Here is a 21,760-nt window from a genome sequence, read left to right as displayed (position 1 = left end):
ACTTGAATAAAAATTATTATCGCCAGTAGAAAGTGGAGGACTTTTGGGAAAAATCGGCCCTGCAGGCACCATATATGTAAGTCCCTGATGAATGATACAGCTAAGCCACAACACTGTATCCCAACACACACTGGCTGAGGGGGTCAAATTAACACTATGTGACGATACTAGTAGAAAAACACAGCTACCTTGGAAATTCAATTATTCACAAATGATCTGTGCAGTCCCACTGATAAATCTCTGGGCGTCAAACACAGTCCTCACAATGTAGCGACCTTAACACACAGGGTTCAAAAGCAGACTTAAAGGATAGAAAGAATTAAGAATAAGGAGCGAAGAAGAGGAGAGGACATGCAGGGAGGAAGAACGCGAGGCTAGAGGTCCCCAGCAGAGCACCTGGCAGAACTCATGAGGCGGCTGGGGCAAAGCTGGAGCTGGGGGGACTCCCTCCCTCGGCTGGTCTGCAGCGAGGGAGAACTGAGTGCCCTCTGTGGCGACACTGCACAGTCCTGCTGGTATCATCATCGTTTCTGTTGCTGCTGCCTCGAGAAGTAAACAGATAGGAGCTACAGTACTGCAACTCCAGCAAGGGCATGGGAAGGCGAGGGGCAAGGGGGCAACAAGAATCTAACAAATATTTTTTAAAAGGACTAACTTTAGAAGAAAAAGGACAGATCAAGCAAAGGAAAAGGAAAAAAACTTTAATAGTTATTTTGCTAAAGGTAAAATTCCGGGTAGTAAAGGAATTAAAAGCAGGGTCTCCGAGAGATACACACCCATGTTTGCGTTAGCACTGTTTACCACAGGCAAGCAGCAGAAGCGACCCAAGTGTCCAGCGATGGATAAACAAAAGGTGGTATACACGTATAATGGAATATTATTCATCCTAACAAGACAGGAAGTCCTGTCACATGATATTACATGGATGAAGCTTGAGGACATTATGCTAAGTGAAATAAGCCAGTCTCAAAAAGACAAATACTGTGCGATTCCACTTATATGAGATACTCAGAGTAGTCAAAATCATAGAGACAGAAAGTAGAATGGTGGTTGCCAGGTATTGTTTAATGGGTACAGAGTTTCAATTTTATAAGATGAAAAAGTTGCGGAGACAGATGGTAGTGACGGTTGCACAACATTATGAATCCATTTAATAGCTGTAGTGCACACTTAAAAATGGCTGAGACAGTAAATTTTATGTTATATATTTTTACCACAATAAAAAAATTAAAGGAAAAAAAATAAAAAAGAACAAGGCCAAGTTCTCCTCTTGGCTAACAGTCTGATGACCGTGGACAGCCAACAGAGGCAATGGTGAGTCCATGGAGGACCACCCAGGGAAGTCACCATCCAAATTTCCACATCCCTCCTTGGCAATTAAAATGAAGCTATTTTTCTTCAGCATCTTGTGAGGATGTTCAATTTCTCCTGCTTTCCAAGATCCACCTCAGGAGAAGTCGATTTGTCCACAGGAGGCGTAGTTTCCAAAGCTGTCTACTGTGAACCTCTGAGAGATGTGAATTGAGTTGAGCTTTAGGGAACCAAAGTAGAAGTTCTCAAACAACTGAAAAGGAAGAATAAAAACCCAGAACGAATATTTAAAGAAAACTATAGATAAAAATATTAAACATCAGATTCTCTTATAAAAACGCCGAACCACAACAATCCCAACCAACCTCTCATGCTTTTGCTCTCAGTATTTATTCTGAATAATGATCCTGGCAAGGAGGAATGAGGGTGGGAGTCAGAAAAGAACAGCCCGTTCCTCCCTCTGATTAATTCTAAAGTCACCCCTGACAAAATGCACTAGAGAAGGAGATCTGGAATGTCAAATCTAAAATTTATCTGCTGAGCAGATAGGATTGAGAACTTGTAGCACACATGGCGGGCCACACCCTGACTCGCAGGGCCTGCCAGAGCTGCTTCTGACTTCTGGTTACCAACCATGGAGGATCCAACAGGAGCCTCGTGTTGCCACAGCCAGCATTGAATTTGATGTAACACATGCCTCTATCTCGTCAACAACATTTGTGAGGAACACTGATTAAAATAAATAGAAGATAAGGCTCCTGACCCACAAATGATTCAGACAACCCAGTGAGCAACGCAGAACACTGACACACATAAAACAACCAGAAGTGAGCACAGTGTTCACTCCTACCGGATGACAGAACAAGTGCAAATGATATGTATCAAAAACCTTTAATTAGACTTGGATTCAAGCCAGCATCCTAAATACTTTTTACCATAATCCCCCACTTTATAAAAACTCTCAAATGTGTCAGAGGGAGGGATGAGCCATACTCTAAGACCTGACTCTGTGATTAGCACATTTGTAAATCAGAATCCAAAATGACATCAGAATCATCCCAGGAAGATACAGCCATACTCCCTGGATACAGACACAGAGTAAAGCGCTTACCTTCTTCTGTTAGGATCCAAGAATTATTCTTGTTAAAAATGTTAGTAGGGTTCCAAGAAAGCCTTTTAATATGTGTACCCAACAATGTTTGAGTGGAGCGTAAAGGTGGGACCTTTGCACACTGACAAGTGACTGTCTCCTCACTTATTTTTATACAACCTCCATACACATTGACCTCAGCCATGGTCGCCTTTCCCCTTCCTGCAATTAATGGCCTAGCAAAATGCCTGAGGTTCATTAAAGCCTAACTTTATAAAGCTTAGTAAATATTGATTCTTCAACATGACATCAACTTGACCCCAACGATCTATTTAGAGGTTGTGTGCTGCATTGTCTTGTCTTTCAGAAAGGTGACCAGCTCTTGTCTGCATTGATTTACACAACTAACTTCTCTTCCTGGCTTTGGCAGCCTGTTCAAACCATGTCCACCCTTTTGTGTGAAGAAATTCAGCCTGAGATGGTTATCTGCTAAGCCCCTCTGCTGAGCATTAATTTGAAGTGAAAGACACATCACCGAGACTGACGGATTTATAGCTCTGCAAACTGAAGCCTTCTAGGTACAGAAAAGCCATTGCCAAAGAGGCAATAAAAGATGAGACAAAACAAAACTAAAAGGAAACTCATAATACTTTCAACAAGTTACTTTTCGAGGATTGGCGGCCCCTGGGTCCTCTACCCTCTTCTCTTTGTGCCCGTGTTTCCAAGAAATGGGGACGCCACAGAGAGGAGCTGGATGTGACCCACCGTGACTTTGCTCTGCCTTGTGCCCATGACCCCCAGATGGCATGATTTGCCAGAGAGATTCTCCTGCTTCAGGGTTGAGGGAAACAGTAAACATAGCAATAATGAAGCTAGCTGGGATGTGACTGCAATGCAATAGTAGAAAAATTAAGAGAGAACACTAAACATACATGATCACACTCCACGAGGGCAAGAAGAGCGGGCTGTAGAAAGAATGCTGAAGTGAGAGTCGAAACTTACACCTGGACATGGAAGCTGTGTGACAGTGCAGCAGGCAGAAGACACCACCTACTCTACCAACCCCACAAGGGGCAAAAGGTCACAATGGGTAAAAACCCAATAACAAGAAGAAATAGGCCGCGTGTGGTGGCTCACGCCTTAATCTTAGCACTCTGAGAGGCCGAGCTGGGAGGATCACTTGAGCTCAGGAGTTTGAGACCAGCCTGAGCACGAGTGAGACCCTGTCCCTATTAAAAATAGAAAAAATTAGCCAGGTGTGGTGGTGTGAGTCTGTAGTCCCAGGAGGCTGAGGCAGGAGGATCACTTAAGTCCAGGAGTTTGAGGTTGCAGTGAGTGATGATGATGCCACTGCACTCTAGCTGGGGTGACAAAGCAAGACTCTATCTCAAAAAAGAAAAAAAAAAAGAGGAAGAAGAAGAAATAAAAGTACCTTGTAAACCATAAAGTGCTAGCAAAAAATTGGCATTTCTTATTATTTCTTTTACCATCTCTCTGCTCTTGTTACCCTAGCATTTCTTTTCCCTTCGTAAGTTGCCGTCTTCTTTCACACCCTTTGGTGATGTCACATCAAATGGATTGCATACACAGAAGTCTCTCGTGCTGGTGCCAATCTTCATTTTAGCCTTTCCTAACTCTGTTCTTATTCTCTCTGCATGTTTACAATGATTTAGTAACAGAGACTTTAGTAACCACTTTTCATAATTATCTTATTGTTTGGTCATTGTTATATCTTTAGTCTTGAGCCTTTCTTTTAATTCTGTCAATTATTTCTAGTGAGTCACTAAAATATAAGCTGTAGAGAGAGGAGCTAAATCTTACTACGCACCGTAACAGTATGTAGTAGACTGCATAAGATCAATAAATGTTTGTTGAACAAAATTACAACTAAAACTAATGCTGTAGATGTCTGTGTACATCTCCGTGGCTGAAAAGAGAAAACTATGACATGCACTTGTCTAGACTGAATTTAGAGGTCTAATTTATAGGTTACCACCAAGGAATCCCTGAATAGGACTTACCAAAATTGTATTACCTCCAATCAAGGAGCCTGGGGGACATTTCTTCATGTTTCTTATTTGTCAAAGCCTAGATCTCTTTCTTAGCTCCAGTTCCTGATCTCGAATATTGCTGAGTACCTGATGATATGCACTTTTATGCCAAGAGGCACATGATGTGGTTCTGTCTCCCAGGTGCTTGCCACCTCCTTAGGGAGACAGTACATATCAGAAGAGAGGAATCCTGACGACATGGGTGTGTGCACCTTATGGAAAGGCATTGAGTGCTTTACTTTGTGATCTGTATACTTTTCTGTATGTATTTTCTACTTCAGTGAAAAAGTTCACCTATAACAACATGGACAGCAAAGGTGAAGCGTGAGATGAGAGGTAGAGGCAATCAACAAACACAGTGGGAAGTAAGGAAACAAGGGACGCTGTGGGTGGGGGCACCCAGGAAAGCTACCTGGAGGAGACCAGACCAGGCTGGGCCTAGTGGCAAGCACAGAATGAAGCAGAAAGGAGGGAGGGCAGCATGAAGGCAGAAATGGGCATTGTGGGCCAGGCCAAGCAGACGGCTTAGATGTCTGGAGGAAGAAGCAGTAGGAGAGACACAAGGAGGGAGAATCAGATTAAGGGAAACACGAGAAAGAAAGGAAAGGAGACAATGGTAGTAGTTTGGTCATGAGGAAGAAGTGGAATATCTCTTAACCAAAACAGCAGCAGTAGGCCTGGAAAGACTGGGACACAGCAGATGGGAAATACTAGGAGCGAAACACAGAAAAGGCCCAGTCACCTGCTAGATGAGGAGGAGACAGGAAAAATCAGCGATGAAAGGTAAATGGGGTAAGTGAGGGTGCATTTCTGAGAGAGAGCTATTTTAAGAGGGGAAACAACAGGTTCAGGTTTGCTTACAAACTCCAGCTGCATCACACTTACTAGCTATGTGTTCCCAAGCCCTCCTCCAGGGTAGGGTTTTCCTGGCAGGCTCTGAGGATCTGCATTGAAGATAAGAAATCTAAAGCACAGTTAAGTGGAAATATATCACCATAAAAAGGTTTACAAGTGTCCCTTTTTTATTGAGTTGTAGTTCTTTATATATTAGGGAAATGAACCCTTTTGTCTATGTTACAAATTACACATACACTTTCCCCTCAGTTTGTCATTTGTCTTTTGACTTTGCTTATGATAGTGTTTACCATGTCAATTTAAATTTTTATAAACTCACATTTATCATAACAGATTTTTAAAACAAAGTTACCTAATGCCAATATTGTTATATATTAAAAGATCAAGGTGAACCATACATATGGAAGTACTGACAACACTAACAAAATAAAGACTGAAATAGTCAACATTTATTGATCAAGCACATGTGCTAAGAGCTCTACATGATTCTCTGATTGCATCCTCATAACCCCAAGAAACAGATCTTATTATTAATCCCCATTTTATAGTTGAGCCTTAGGTTTAGAAGACTTCAGTAAATTGCCTAAAGGCACACAGCAAGTTGATAGGGTTCAGGACATGCTACCCCAAAATACAGCACCTTGGTGTTTGAGAAAACAGCAGAAGCAGGAAGGTCTCTCTCACCTTCCACTGCTCTTCTCCTCTGAAACAGGCGGTAAAACCTACCCTTCTCCCCTGAAGCAGTTACGGGGCCTCAGCCACGAACCTAGTGATGAGTGAGGAAAGAAATCTTTCCTCTCCTACAAAGTAATGGCGGAAAACTGAGATTCATACCCAGTAGCCTACCTGTAGAATCTGAGCCCTGTAACCCCTGCGCCTCCTGCTTCCCTTAAAACACAGTCCTATTGGCCAGGTGCAGTGACTCACACCTGTAATCTTAGCACTCTGGGAGGCCAAGGTGGGAGGATCGCTTAAGCTTAGGAGTTCGAGACCAGCCTGAGCAAGAGTGAGACCCGTCTCTACAAAAAATAGAAAAAATTAGCCAGGTGTGGTGGTGTGAATCTATAGTCCCAGGAGGCTGAGGCAGGAGAATCCCTTGAGCCCAGGAATCTGAGGTTGCCGCAAGCTGTGATGACGCCACTGCACTCTATCCAGGGTGACAGAGCAAGACTCTGTCTCAAAAAAAAAAAAACCCACCAAAAACATGCCCCCATTAAGCCACAGTGAGAAGCATTGACTCAGACCACTCCCAAAGACTGAAATGAACACATTCTTTCACTTGTTATTCCTACCTTCAGTGCCACTTCTTTTCCTGGACTGGGTTTAAGAATCAGATGGCTCAGCTGGAAGAATTTTAATTGAATTCTGGATGAAAATAAGCACAAATCAACTAAAAGGCTACATTTAATTTGGTACTTGAATGGGGAAAGAGGAAAAAACTTAAATTGCAAGTTTAAAAAAAAGAAAAAAAGAGAGCTAGGTGTGTGGCTCACATGTGTAACCCCAGTGACTTGAGAGGCTGAGGTGGGACGATTGCTTGAGCCCAGGAGTGCAAGACCACCCTGGACAACACAGCGAGACACTGTCTTTAAAAAAATTTAAAAATTACATAGTGTCACACACCTGTAGTCCTAGCTACTCGTGAGGCTGAGGCAGGAGGCTCCCTTGAGCCCAGGAGTTTGAGGCTGTAGTGAGCTATGATGGTACCACTGCACTCCAGCCTGGAAGACTAAGTGAAAGCCAGTCTCAAAAAACAAAAACAAAAAACTACACATATTTAATGAGGAAATAAACACAGAATTTAAGACTGCCAATAGTTGTGATATCACTAGTAAATAATAAGTACTGATTTAGACGATTTATGATGAAAATTTAAAACCTAAGTAGTTTGACATTTGAAAACTGTTATGCACACAGCTGTTATCTATCCTTGACTGAGTACTCACAATATCTTTAGAAAATTCAAAAAAAAAAAAAAGGCTTTTCCTATCACCAAATAAAGAGAGAAATGTGCACTGTGGAGAGGAAAGGTTTTTGGACAAAACCAAGGCTTCCCTGACAAAGAATGGCAAGATAAAATCCAACCATCCTGCTGTCCCCTGCTCACATGCGCTGTGAAGCCTACCATTTCTACTTTGTACATGTTTGTTTCCTAGGGAGAACACAGAGGCAACTATTGATTTCTAGTAATGTGGTGGTATACACTGAAAGAAAACAAACAGCAAGATTTAAGGGCTCACTATGGTCATTTTTCCCCGCATTCATTTCAGACCTTCTACTCCTTCCTCCCACGCCCTGCGACACAACCGTCCAAGACCAGAAATAACTCCGAATGCAATGAAGCTGCAAAAATGAGACTGGAAATCTCAGAAAAAGAGGCTAGGAGGAAGGTGGAGAGGAACCTTCTCTTCTCATATCTGTGAACTAAAGCTACAAAACTGGATGAATGGCCAATCTGAACAGCACAGCGAGGAATCTGTTGGGGATGCCTGCCCATCTGGCTTCCAAAATGGGGCTCCTTCATTTCTTCAATCTTAGACAAAGTAGTGTTCACATTCTTCAAAGATTCTTCTTTTAAGAAAATCTACTTCTTGTGCCGGGTGGCCCCAGTGAACGATTTTCTGTCCCAATATTACTCAAGTAAGAAGAAATTTAGCTTTGAAGTCCAAAATGAAGATTCAAAATATATAAGTCCTGTGTGATTTATAGTCATTCTTGGTATACATAAGTTAAAACCCTTAGAACATAATATGACATAACTGAAATTAAGTACATGTGGTTCAATTAATGCAAGTACTTAGAAGCATACACTAGGCCCCATTTCTCCCTATGAAAGGATGCTTTCTATTGTTTTCATGTATGGTAATTAGACTTGGAAAGCCAAAGTAGGGTGAACAGGAATAGAAAATGCATGATACTTTGAAGTTTTCTCAGTGTTTTTCTTCCATAATCTGTTTTATCAACTTCTATTTCTCACAATTAGTCCCTGTTTACAGATAAAAGTAACAGTAATAATGCTATTTTGTACTTAATAATGATGCTTAGCCACCTACCTCCCTACCAGGGATGGTATGAGGATGAACAGAAGACAGTCTGACAAGCATTCTGAGCTCTTAGGGAAGGTACTCCCAGTATGAAGCCTTACTGTGGTTAAATGATATCTTTCATCTAAGGATCTAAAAGTGTCTTACAAAGCCCAGCTCATTAACTCTTCAAAAAACTCCTGTGATGTAAACTAGAGCTTAGCATTATTGTCCTCATTTCAAAGATAAGAAACAGGCAGTCTAGGACCACTAACATCGTGAGACAAAATTAAGAATTCCTGGGACAGGACAGTAGAAGGTGACATCCACAACGTAGCAGCATATATGTGCTTCTCAATTCGAATGACAAATCTGTACCCAAGAATGCCAAGTGGGGAAGAAGCTCCATCCTTAGGCTGTGCATACTCAATTGAACAGCAGAACAGCAAAGAATGAGAAACTAATGATGTGAAAAGCTATAATCACAGCCCCTGGAAGATCCTAATTGAAAAACCGCAGGTGTGAGGGGGCAGTGGCTCACACCTGTAATCCTAGCACTCTGGGAGACCAAGGCAGGAGGATCCCTAGAGGTCAGGAATTTGAGGCCAGCCTGAGCAAAAGCAAGACCCTTCCCCACCCCTGTCTCTACCAAAAATAGAAAAAATTAGGTGGGTGTGGTGATATGCGCCTGTAGTCCCAGCTACGTGAAAGGATGAGGCAAGAAGATCGCTTGAGCCCAGAAGTTGGAGGTTGCAGAGAGCTATGATGACGCCACTGCACTCTAGCCAGGATGACAGAGCAAGACTCTGTCTCAAAAAAAAAAAAAAAAAAAAAAAGGAAAGAAAAGAAGCAGAAGAAGAAAAGAAAAACAACAAAACAAATAATGGCATATTTCAGAAGCATTCTTCATGAAAGAGGCCTCTAGGTCCAGGATTAATACAAGACTTTTGGTAATGAACAGAAAGACATGAATACCAGACTAAAAATATAATCGATTTTCAAAAAAAATCAAGGCTCTTCATACATCATGTTACTAATCTCACTTAGAATTAGGATCACAAATAAGATTTTTCCCACAAATAGGTTTTGTTTCAAAGTTCTGCTTGTTAAAATTCCCCAAACCTAAAAAAATGATCCTGAGTTTCTGCCAGGTTACCATGCAATTCAAATTCTCAAGCCTTTCCATACCTTGCATTTTTCTTCTAGGCCAGATTTCTACTATGAGGTTACTCCAGAAAAAAGCAAATGTGAGAGGTACGAAGAAGCAAGAAAGAGCTGGAGATCTACCACAGCTGGGGTCAAAAAATCTCCCAACTGCTTAAAAAATATTCAAACAGGCTGCACTCATATGGATTCTTTCTAATTATCATCACAAAACAATATAATTGAGCCTACTAACCCGAAGGTAAGCCATGTTCCTCTACACGCAGACACACACACATACAGACATGTATACACAAAGACACACACACCTTTACCTGGAAACAAAAAATAAAAATTTCTTTTATCCTTAAGATAGGGGACAAAAGAGACTCTCGTGCTTTCCTATCACTGATTACAGAGCCGGTCCCTTCCCAATTTCTCCATCTTAAATAGGAACAATACAAGGATGTTCTGCAATTGCAGTAAGATAATTTAATAATATAAGATGGAATTCTGAGCACTGATTATTACTGTCACTCACTGACTACAATCTCCAATGCATCATTCCAGGAACCAAAAAGTAGAATTTCCTTAAAAGAAAAAAAGAGAAGATTTATTAGGAACTCGGACAGCTTACAGGCTCTGAAGTCATTATCTGGTCTCATTTTCTGGCTGTAACATTTTTAAAGACTGAAATCGGAACATTTACTTCAGAATAAAAGACAATGTGGCTGGCAGTAGTTACTATCCTAGAGTGACCTCCAAAGACAGCCCTAACTCTGCCCAAGATGCCACTTTCAATCTGAAACCGCAAATTGCACTGATCAGTGATGTGAGAGCCAATAATAATAGCTAATAGTAGCCAATACCAAGAGGACATAATGTACTTCTAGAAGGAGTGAGGTCAAGGCCAATCTGTGGGAGGAGGAATTTTTATCATCATCATCCTCCTCTCTGTGAGGAAAGCAGCAAAAAAGCTGTAAGTCAGTGGAACAGCTGTGATTTTTCAACCCATCAGCATGCTGCTTCTGTTTTTGTCCCCATTAAAACAGTACCAAATGCTTGTGTGTCCCCAGAGCCTGAGTCCCCTCTCCACTAAGATGGTATTCCTCGCACAGAATGGGAAGGGGAACGTCCCTTGCCCATTTTGCTCTCCCAAATCACCTGCCTATCTCGGCCACGGTGAGCAGGAGGAATGCTCACAGTGAGCGTGGCTCGGCAGGAACCAGACAGACAGTGCCAGGGAAGGGAGGCTTTCAAACTTCCTTCAAATAATCACTCAGGGCTGCACTTTTGGATTTTGGCCTGAGGCTCACTGCTGATGTAAGGATTATCAAGTTTAAGACTGCTGCTAAGGCCAAATGACCTATTAGAGAGTGAATTAAAACTGCTATGCACAAACAGGATGCCAGGCAGTTCTGCTGAGCACCTCAATATTCAAAATGCCAAGGGACTTCCCCTCTCTGCAGGGCCTTTCAATTTTGAAAAGTGGCAAGAAAAATATGGGGAGGGAGCAGGAGGTGGAGGCGAGAAGAGGCCGTGCTGACATGGCTGGAGAACCTATACCTAATCGTGGACCATGCGGCACACCCTGCCCTTTTCCGCAGCAGCACACAGAATCTGCATCAGAGATGAGCTGCTGAGAGTCAGTTGGCTGCAAGATTTCCTCCTGAGAAAGGCGTGCCACAGAGCATGGACATTACTGTTCTACCAGAACAAAACTGCCCCTGGTGGCTGCTGGCTAGCAGAGACTCTTCAATCCTGTGACCACCAACCCCAAGGGCAGGTGACCTTTCAGAGCTAATCTAGATGATGTTTCTGCAGATAAATTCTCTTCCTTAGAAGAATGCCTCTTAATGCTCCTATTTCTGGTTTGGTCATCTTCCCTCAGGCATTATTCATAATGGTCCCTCAAACAAATGCAACAGAAGATAAGTGATCTTTATATTACACAGTAGAAAGGAAGTGCAAGTCAGCAGAAATGAATCCCTGGAGGGGAGCACAGGGGCCAGTAGCAGAGACATTCCTTCTTGGCTTTGGGGCTTTAGGGAGGCTGGGCATAAAGGGGCTGACTACAGTGCCAAGGCCACAGATTGTGAAATAGGAGAAGGAGAGAGAGGAGGATGGGCTCTGCCCATCTCCACTCCAACTTCCCCAACATGAAGATAGCATCCGGGCCCGGGCGCGGTGGCTCACGCCTGTAATCCTAGCACTCTGGGAGGCCGAGGTGGGTGTATTGTTTGAGCTCAGGAGTTCGAGACCAGCCTGAGCAAGAGCGAGACCCCCATCTCTACTAAAAATAGAAAGAAATTATATGGACAGCTAAAAATATATATAGAAAAAATTAGCCGGGCATGGTGGCGCATGCCTGTAGTCCCAGCTACTCGGGAGGCTGAGGCAGTAGGATCGCTTAAGCCCAGGAGTCTGAGGTTGCTGTGAGCTAGGCTGACGCCACGGCACTCACTCTAGCTCAGGCAACAGAGTGAGACTCTGTCTCAAAAAAAAAAAAAAGATAGCATCCAGAAGTTCAAGAGCAAATCAGATGTCTCTAGGCAACACCAGACAACAGAAAAAATATGCATACACCTAAATAACAGCTGTCCAAATTAACTGCTGGGCTTGGAATGGCTCCTTGGAAGATGGGAAAGAGGCTGCTACATGTTACCAACTAAGTTATTTTCCACTAAGTCACCTCATTAGATGAGAAGACATAAAATACCACATCCTCTGTTAGATAGAACTGTAGGAAACATGCCTGCAGAGGATCACTATAACTTTATAGATTATGACACACACTTTTCTATGATCCAGTTCAGATGGCATCCTTTCCCTCTGCAAAGATATGGACTAGCTGTCAAATTAACAAAGGGCCTTGGAAGAGAGATGGGGTTATCATTCTCACGCATACTGCAGGAATTGCAAGGCCACTAAAATTTAAGAAATAAACATTTAAAATTTAAGAAATGTTTATTTCTTAAATATTAAAACATTCTGGTATGAATGTTTTAACCTACAACTGAAAGAGGAAACTCTGAATTGGAGTTCTGGTTGATTTATACCCCGTTTCCTGGATTTATTTATTTATTTATTTTTTGAGATAGAGTCTCACCCTGTCCCCCAGGCTGGGCTCAAGTGATACTCTTGCCTTAGCTTTATGAGTAGCCAGGACCATAGGTGCATGCCACCACACCTGGCTAATATTTTGAGAATTTTTTGTAGAGATAGGGTCTTGCTATGTTGCCCAGGTTGGTCTCCAACTCCTGGGCTCAAGTGATCCTCTGCCTCAGCCTCCCAAAATGCTGGAATTACAGGCATGAGCCACCACCCCAGGCCTGTTTTCTCACTTTTAATTTGTAGTAATAATGTTCACATTTGAGTAATAAATTGTTTCATCACTGGATATGGGGAAGAAGGCATTATTTCTTATGAAGACATCACAACTTTGTGGCATAGGGGACTTCATTCTTGTTTCTTTTATCTCTTTCCACCAATGTCCTCATTTGGAATAACATTTAGACACTGTCGGCACAAAGCCACCCAATCTAATATGGTTTCATTTGTTCTGGTCTCTAACAACAGGGTGCTTTAAAAGGGACAGTGCCTTGTCACCATCTCTGGATCCAGGTTTACACTCTGCTACTGGTTTGCTTACGCTATAGCTAAATACACACAGTGAAGTATATATATACAATGGAACAGTATTCAGCCTCAATAAGGAATGAAATCCTAACACATGGCACAACATGGATGATTCTTAAAAACAATTATGGTGAGTTAAACAAGCCAGACACACAAGGACAAACGTATGATTCCACGTATACGAGGTACTCAGAACAGTCAAATTCATAGAGACAGAAACTAAAATGGTGGTTACTGGGGGCTGGAGAAGAGAGGACTGGAAAGTTACTGTTTAATGGGTACAGAGTTTCATCTGGGATGATAAAAAAGTTCTGGAGATGGATAGTGGTGATGGTTGCACAACAATATGAATGTACTTAATGCCACTGAAATGTACACTCAAAAATGGTTAAAATGTTAAATCTTATGTATATTTTATCACAATACAAGAAAATACATATAACGGACCCAAAGTAAACCATAACCCAACTCATTTCATCAGTGAACTATACCTAAAATAATACGAAATGACACCTACATATGAACACATAAAAAAGATGAATATTTTCTACAATAAGAACAGGCAGGGTCAGGTGCAGTGGCTCGCGCCTGTAATCCCAACATTTTGGGAGGCCAAGGTGGGAGGACTGCTTGAAGCCAGGAGTTCAAGACCAGCCTGGGCAACAAAGCAAAACCCTGTCTCTACAAAAATACATTAGCCAGGTGTGGTGGCACAGGCCTGTTGTCCCAGCTACTTGGAAGGCTGGGGTAGGAGGATCGCTTGAGCCCAGGAGTTCGAGGTTATAGTGAACTGTGATCACACCACTGCACTCCAGCCTGGGTGATAGAGCAAGTTTTGTTTGTTTGTTTAGGGGGCGGGAGGTGGGGGTGGGAATAACAGGAAAAAAAAAGAGAGAGGGAAGAATAAGCAGCCCATTCAAAGAATTCATAGGAATAAGATCAGAGAGATCAAAGATAATTGAATATTTATTCCTCTTCCCTCAAATATACCAAGCAAGCATCTAGCTTAGTGTTTTATATTTAGTAGGTATTCAATAAACATTAACAAACATTTATTTTTCATTCTGGTAAGAACCAGAAATGATTTTAAGAAAAGTAATGTTACCCTCTTAATTTTTTCTACTTTGACTGCCCTTGCCAAAGCCTGGCCTATTTCTTGTTATTGTGTCGGCCAGACCCTTTCAAACCCTTGTATCATTCTCTTCCTGAGCCAAATCAACACATGGAAGTGTTCCAGCACCACTGCAAAGAGGAATAACCCATGAACATGAATTTAAAAGAAAGCAAAGAGAGAAAAAAATCATGTATGAGCAGACAGCAACAGGGAAAGTGCATCTTTCCAGAATGGATGTCGGCTTCTGTCAAAAATCAGCCAATTGCTCGTTTTCCAGTTTCACTTTAACAATAGTTTCACTTCACTGACAGCCACATCTTCGGGTGCCCTCATTAGTGTTTGAAGGCTCTGCTTTCCAGGCAAAGTAACACATTAAAAAAATGCAGAGGAAAAGTTATGGTGAAACACTGCTTGGATTTGAATCTTCCTTCCTCCTGCCCCTAAATAGATTAAAATAAGAAGCTAAAAAAACCAAACTGAAGCATTTCAAACTGCACTTTTTCCTTATCTATTTGATGCTCTCAGGAATTACCCAATCACGTCTTAGAAGTCTTTCAGATCCTTTAAAACACAGTATGTTCTTTCTATTACCAGAAAAATATAAAAAGTCCCCAATAATTTTCTGCAATTTCCTTTTTTTTTTCGAGACACAGTCTCGCTCTGTCACCCAGGCTAGAGTGCCATGGAGTAACCTCATTTTAAAAAAGAGATAAACATTTGCTAGAAAAGAAAAGCATCAAGTAAACAAATTCAGTAAGATTGTTGTTAACTAAATCTTTATGACATATAATAATTAGAGTATCTTGAGGGTCTATTAAATAAGTGCATCATATCTAACCATAAAGCAGACATGCTGGGTGAGATAAAAGAAAATTAAACTGAACTCTAATCTCTAAGACAGGGACCAGCAACCTTTTTTCTTAAAGAGCCAGGTGGCAAAATGGTCTCCATCTCAACTACTCATCTGTGCCAAATGATGTGTAAACAAATGAGCCTGGCTGTGTTCCAATAAAGTTTTATTTATTTGAATTTCTCATAATTTTCACATCATGACATATTTCAGTATTCTTCTTTGATTTTTTTTAACCATTAAAAAATGTAAAAATCATTCATGGTTTGAGGGCCATACAAAAAATAGGTGGCAGGCCATTAAACTGTAGTTTGTGGATCCTGCTCTACGAGTTTATGATATGAAATATGGGACCAAAAATATCACCTCTGGCAAACCTAGTGTTCTAATAATGATGCATAACAAAAAATCTTTTTTCTCTGTCCTTCCAAAATCTGATTTCTGTGGAAAACAGTATAATCAGGCAATCCAAAAAAGTTTCCTGAGTGCTTGCCAGGTACAAGACACTGCTAATCACCACGAGGCACATAAGAGTTCTCTAAACAAAGTAGGGAGAAGAGGGAAGGAGTTAAGAGGTGGAGAGCTCCATTGATATGGATGGTCCTTACCATTAAGGAGGAGGTAATATCTGTCTCAGACTTTGAAGAATGAGTATAATTTGGATAGAAAAAGATTGCAGTAAAAGAAAAAGAGAAAGATAAGGACAAAACCTTAGGGAGTAACCATATTAGAGAGTGAATAAAAAAAAAGGTAGATACAGAGGCAGGCAGAAAACCAGGAGAGCAAACTGCCACTGAAGTCAAGAGAAAAAAGCATTTGAAGGAGAAAGGGCTTAATACTCTCAATGTGGTTACTGGGGGAAGAGTAAAAGTAGGTCAATGCACTGAACAAATAAGTGCTATCAATGATTTTTTTACAGTATTGTTTTGGTACAATGATAGAGGTGAGAGACAGGTTGGGGAGAGAATAAACAGGGAACAGTTTGAAAGAGATGATGGAGGAAGATGGCTTTATAGTACTTAATCAGACTAGAGAAATGGATTCTCCTTCCTTAAAACAAAAAACATTCTAATGAAAGAGGCAGCTATCTTCTCAGCAGCTTGCTCTAATAGGAAACATTCTAATTAGGAAGTTGTTCCTTATATCAATTAAATTCTTATACCCTTTGAAATCAAATGGCCCAATTTATATGGTAAGATCAACAGTTAAGAAAAGCTGCATCTATTCTAAACATTGCAACAAGACATAGCCAAGAATTTGACAAACTTTTCTGGAAGGTGACTATATACAAATGGTTAAGTGTCCCATTCAACTCCTAAGTGTAAGTCTGTCTGTCTTTCCTTCTTTCTAAAATTTTTTATTCTGACACAGTTTTATGCTTACCAAAAAAGTAACAAGGATAATAATAAAAGGATTCCTGCATACCTTTATCTTTCTTTCCTTTTTTAATAACCTACTTTAAGAAAAGCATTCTTTGGCTGAAATTCCTTTTTGTTCTTTGTAATATGGATATTGCCAATAAATTTTGGCTATTCAGTTCAAAAACTGCTGGGGTTTAGTTAATGTTGCCAATGAGTCAGTCACAAGTTGTAGAAAAGAAAAGTGCAATATAAACTGACTTAACAGAACTCCTTTTTGGAATTCACTGGGCTTCCTTATTCTGTAGATCGGTATCTTTTACCAGCTATACCCTACTCTTTTTCCTCTCCTTCTGAGACTCCAATTAAATATATGTTAGATCTTCTCACTCTATCCTGTATGTCTTATTTTCTTTCTGTAATTTTTACCTTTCCTTCTGTCCATGGAGAATTCTGGATAATTTCTTCCAACCTAACTTCCAGTTCACTATTTCCCTCTTCACCTATCTCTAATTTGCTGCTAAACCCATTCACTAAGCTCTTAATTTCAGTTATTGCATTTTCTAGTTCTAGTACTTCTATATGGTTCTTTTTAAAAACTACTCTATTGCTTTTCTTTTTTAATAGTTCCCAATTCCCTGATAACAAAATTAAACTTGGCTTTGATTTCTTTGAACACAGTAGGCATAGCTGTTTTTAGTTCAAGTCTGATAACTCTAGTATGGCATGTACTTACAAGTTTTGGAAGTCTGGTTATCATGACTGGTTTCCTCATACATCTAGTCATCTTTGACTATGTACTGGCCATTTTTTAGGAAAAAGTTCCTTGGAGAAATATTTTTAGACAGAGGGTGACAGTACTTTCTTCCAGAGAGGATTTCTGTTTGCTACTGCCACATAGCAATCCAGAGCCTCCTTCATCCAAGTTCAAGTCCTCAGGGTCTCTGTATTTTGTCCTTTTAGAACCCTAATAGTTAGTGTTCCTGCATATTTTCTATCTCCAACATTTGCCAGAGATTACCTTCTTTTGCTTCCAATACTTGATTGAATATATGTATGTGTGAATGTATATATAAAATCTCCAAGAACTCTCTTACACTCTAATTGAGTATAAGACATATTTTTATATAAGATATAAAAAATTTTATAACATTTTTATTTTCCAAATGAAATTATTCAGAAAGTTGTATGTTTGTTTTACTAACAACTGCCTACTTCGTGTGATTGTAAAGAATAATGTAACCACTTTCAATGCTATAGATAAAAGCTATGACAAAATAGTAGGTTGTCCTAGTGAAATGCATTTAGTTTATAAGCATTAAGAACTTACAGAGGACATGACATCTGCTTAGTGATTTTATTTAAATAAGATTAAAATTTCAAGTCATAGAAATATAAAAAGAATACCATAGCTATGGTAGAAGTCAAGAGACAGTAACTTTATCCTAAATTTGCTGTTATTTATCCTGCTATCACAGTGCAATGGAACATTTAGTGATAAGACATTCAAAGAAAGATTTTCTTTCTTTTTTTTTTTTTTTTGAGACAGAGTCTCACTCTGTTGCCCAGCTACAGTGAGTGCCATGGCATCAGCCTAGCTCATAGCAACCTCAAACTCCTGGGCTCAAGCAATCCTCCTGCCTCAGCCTCCCGAGTAGCTGAGACTATAGGCATATGCCACCATGTCCGGCTAATTTTTTCTATATATATTTTTAGCTGTCCATATAAATTCTTTTTATTTTTAGTAGAGACGGGGTCTCACTCTTGTTCAGGCTGGTCTCGAACTCCTGAGCTCAAACAATCCGCCTGTCTCGGCCTCCCAGAGTGCTAGGATTACAGGCGTGAGCCACTGCGCCCGGCCAAGGTTTTCTGAAAAATTTGAGTTTTGAGAAAAGAATCTAAAGAGGAGCCAAGTGACTAAGAAACAATTTTCAAGAACATATATAGTGTTATATAATTAAAAACTGGATAATTTAAAAAAATATTTTCTTCCTCAAGTGAAATAACATACTTTCTAAATGCTAGTCTTCCTTAGCAAGCATTAACATCTTTCTTTAAAAAGTTACAATGCTTCTGGTTTCTGGTCCAGCATTAAGGAGCTTAGAAGTCACCACTCCATCCTAAGAAGTAAGAAGCTGAACACACTAAAAAATCAACAGCTCTTCTTGGATCTGTCAGAGAAGTGAGATCACAGGACAAACTACTATCCCCAAAATTAGAGAGACACAGGTGGATACAGAAGATCACAGCTGCAGCAGAAAGCCAGGAGGAGAAATCTCTGGAGTAGGAAAGCCTAACTAACTGACAAACTGCTAGAGGCTCAGTGTAGACAAGTATGAAAGTTAAGAACTCCAGGGGACCCAGTCATAGGGAGGACCCCATGCTTCTGTGGGTTTTACCTCCAGGACCTCTACCAGGTCTTCACAGTGAACACTGGAGAAAAATCTCCTGCTTCCAGCAGAGGGAAGGAAAAAGGAACCATTTTGAACCAGAGCACTTTGTTCTTTTTAACAAAGCCTGCCCTCAGGAGAAACTATTTTACCAAAGCCTAACCTGCTGGGGTTTTATCAAAGCCTAACCTGCTGGGGTTTTATCAAAGCCTAGGGGAAGGAAAATACCCAGCTGTAGCCCCTTCTAGCCTTTCAAGTGGAGAAAGGGAAATATTGAACTCTAGTTGGCTCTAGCCCTCCATGCAGAGGAAGCCCACGTTAGCTCCCTCTAACCTTCCACATAGGAGAAGGGAAAAACTCCAGGCCCCTCTAACCATCCTGTCCCACCTAAAGAGGGGCGGGGGAGCAGCACTCATGACATTCACAGAGTAGTGACACAGGCTGACCAAAAGCCTGAGATCGAATCACAGGATTATAGAACATTTCCCCTCCCCCACACCTTACCATCACACCACTAAAGGCTATTTACCAGAGTCCCTTTCATCTAGTACATCATGTCCATATTTCAACAAAAAAATTACAAGGCATAGAAAAAGGCAAAAAACACAAATTGAAAAGACAGAGCAAACATCAGAACAACAGTCAGATATGGTAGGGATATTAGAATTATCACACCAGGAATTTAAAACAACTATGATTAATATGCTAAGGACTCTAATGGATAAAGTAGGCAACATGCAAGAACAGATGGATAATGTAGGCAGAGAGATAAAAAAAATTCTAAGAGAGAATCAAAAAGTACTAGTGAACAAAAACACTGCAATGAAAATGAAGAATGCCTTTGATGGACTCATTCTGACTGAAAAAACAGAGCAGATTATCCAAGAACTGTGGGACAACTACAAAAGGTATAACATATACATAATACAAATACCAGAAGAAGAAAGAGAGGAACAGAAATAATTTCTGAAGCAATGAAGACTGAGAATTTTCCCAAATCAATGTCAGACACCAAACTACACATCTAGGAAGCTCAGAGAATACCAAGCAGGATAAATGCCAAAAAAACTATATGTAGGTATATCATATTCACACTTCAGAAAATCAAAGATAAAGAAAAAATCTTGCCCGACTGCTTTCTGGGGAACTGGAGTCTAAGGCCGCGAGTTGGTCCTAATGGCAGGTGAAGAAATAAATGAAGACTATCCAGTAGAAATTCATGAGTATTTATCAACATTTGAGAATTCCATTGGTGCTGTGGATGAGATGCGGAAGACTATGATGTCTGTTTCTAGAAATGAGTTATTGCATAAGTTGGACCCACTTGAACAAGCGAAAGTGGATTTAGTTTCTGCCTACACATTAAATTCAATGTTTTGGGTTTACTTAGCAACTCAAGGAGTTAATCCTAAGGAACATCCAGTAAAGCAGGAATTGGAAAGAATCAGAGTATACATGAACAGAGTCAAGGAAATAACAGATAAGAAAAAGGCTGGCAAGCTGGACAAAGGTGCAGCTGCAAGATTTGTAAAAAATGCCCTCTGGGAACCAAAACCGAAAAATGCATCGAAAGTTGTCAATAAAGGAAAAAGTAAAAACTAACTTTTTGGTTTTCATGTACATATATTCAAAAAGTACATCTTTTTTTTTGTTTTCACAAAATAGATGATTATATGACGATGCAGAGTTTCAATGTATTCCTTATCAAATTCATGTGTAAATTTATGCTTTAAATTTATAATGCTAAATACTTCCCCTCCCACAAAGATTGTTATTTTTATTGATTTTCTTATAGAGCACTATGAGGTTTTTAACATTGTGATGTATTTTATATTTATAGTTTATCATATCTTTTGACAAGACTCTTATTTCCTTATATAGGTCAATCTTGCAAGTACCATTTTATAAACAACTGTGAAATTTAAGTTAAATGTTCTTTGTAAACATTTGTACTATTTTAAATGAATAATGACCTTATGAAGTATGCTATCTGTAGGCTGAGGTTATAAGTACATCTGTTTTTACTATATGATATGAAGAATGAAATGACTTCAATGTCTATTTTTTTCCCTGTGTAGTTACTTCATGTTTTCATGATTTTAGGAATTACTGCTTTTTTGATATTTGAAGTGTGAAATTAAAACTTTACGGTTGTACTTTAATTCTTGGCATGTTGCCTCTGTGTCCCATTTAAAATAAAATATATTCTCATTAGCTTTAGATGGGAAATAAGGTTGTATGTTGGTGGATGAATTTTGGCATAATGGCTACACCCTCTCAATAAAGGCTGTAAATATTGTGTAAAAAAAAAAAAAAAAGATAAAGAAAAAATCTTGAAAGAAGCCAGAGGGAAAAAACACCTTTCCTATACAGAGGCAAAGAATTACATCTAATTTTTCCTCCAAAAGCACGCAATCAAGAAGAGAGTAAAGTGAAATATTTAAAGTGTTGAGAGAAAAAAACCACCAACCTAGAATTCTGAACTCTGTGAAATTATCCTTCAAAATTGAAGGAGAAATAAATACTTGATCAAACAAACAACAATTGAGGGAATTTGTTGCCAACAGACCTACTTTGCAAGAAATGTTAAAAGAAGTTCTTCAGAAAGAAGGGAAATGATATAGGTCAGAAACTTGGATCTACATAAAGGGAAAGCACTGGAGAATGAATAAATGAAGGTAAAACAAAAACTTTTAGTTTCTTAATTCATCTAACAAACAATTGTTTGTTCACAATGATAACAGCAATCGTGTGCTTATGTGTGTGTATATATAAGCTTATGTATTAATATAAGTGAAATGAATGACAGCAATGACACGAGGGAGGATTAGGAATATGTTATTGTTATAAGGTACTTGGCACTATCATGAAGCAGTAGAGTTTTATTTGAAAGTGTACTTGGATTAGTTGTAAATGTATACTGCAAACTCTAGGGC

At 39.9% G+C, this 21,760-nt stretch overlaps 2 protein-coding genes across 3 annotated transcripts in view; one reads left to right on the top strand and one right to left on the bottom strand.

Moving 5' to 3' along the window:
- Positions 1-1,179: 1,179 nt before the first annotated feature.
- ASCC1 (activating signal cointegrator 1 complex subunit 1) overlaps positions 1,180-21,760 on the bottom strand; it is a 95,757-nt gene continuing 75,176 nt past the window's right edge. For both annotated transcript variants that reach the window (XM_045569200.1, XM_045569201.1), the window contains exon 10: positions 1,180-1,564. In XM_045569200.1, coding sequence (XP_045425156.1) covers positions 1,448-1,564 — 117 coding nt within the window. In that variant the 3' untranslated portion in view covers positions 1,180-1,447. The remainder of the gene's footprint in view (positions 1,565-21,760) is intronic.
- On the top strand, positions 19,952-20,479 carry LOC123650379 (nuclear nucleic acid-binding protein C1D-like). The gene has a single exon (XM_045569202.1). It carries the CDS (start codon positions 20,001-20,003, stop codon positions 20,424-20,426), a length of 426 nt encoding a protein of 141 aa, XP_045425158.1. The 5' UTR covers positions 19,952-20,000; the 3' UTR covers positions 20,427-20,479.

Source organism: Lemur catta, chromosome 14 (assembly GCF_020740605.2).
Source record: "Lemur catta isolate mLemCat1 chromosome 14, mLemCat1.pri, whole genome shotgun sequence".
Lineage (NCBI taxonomy): Eukaryota > Metazoa > Chordata > Mammalia > Primates > Lemuridae > Lemur > Lemur catta.
The sequence above is the reverse complement of the archived record's forward strand: the minus strand, read 5'-3'. Positions and strand labels throughout refer to the sequence as shown.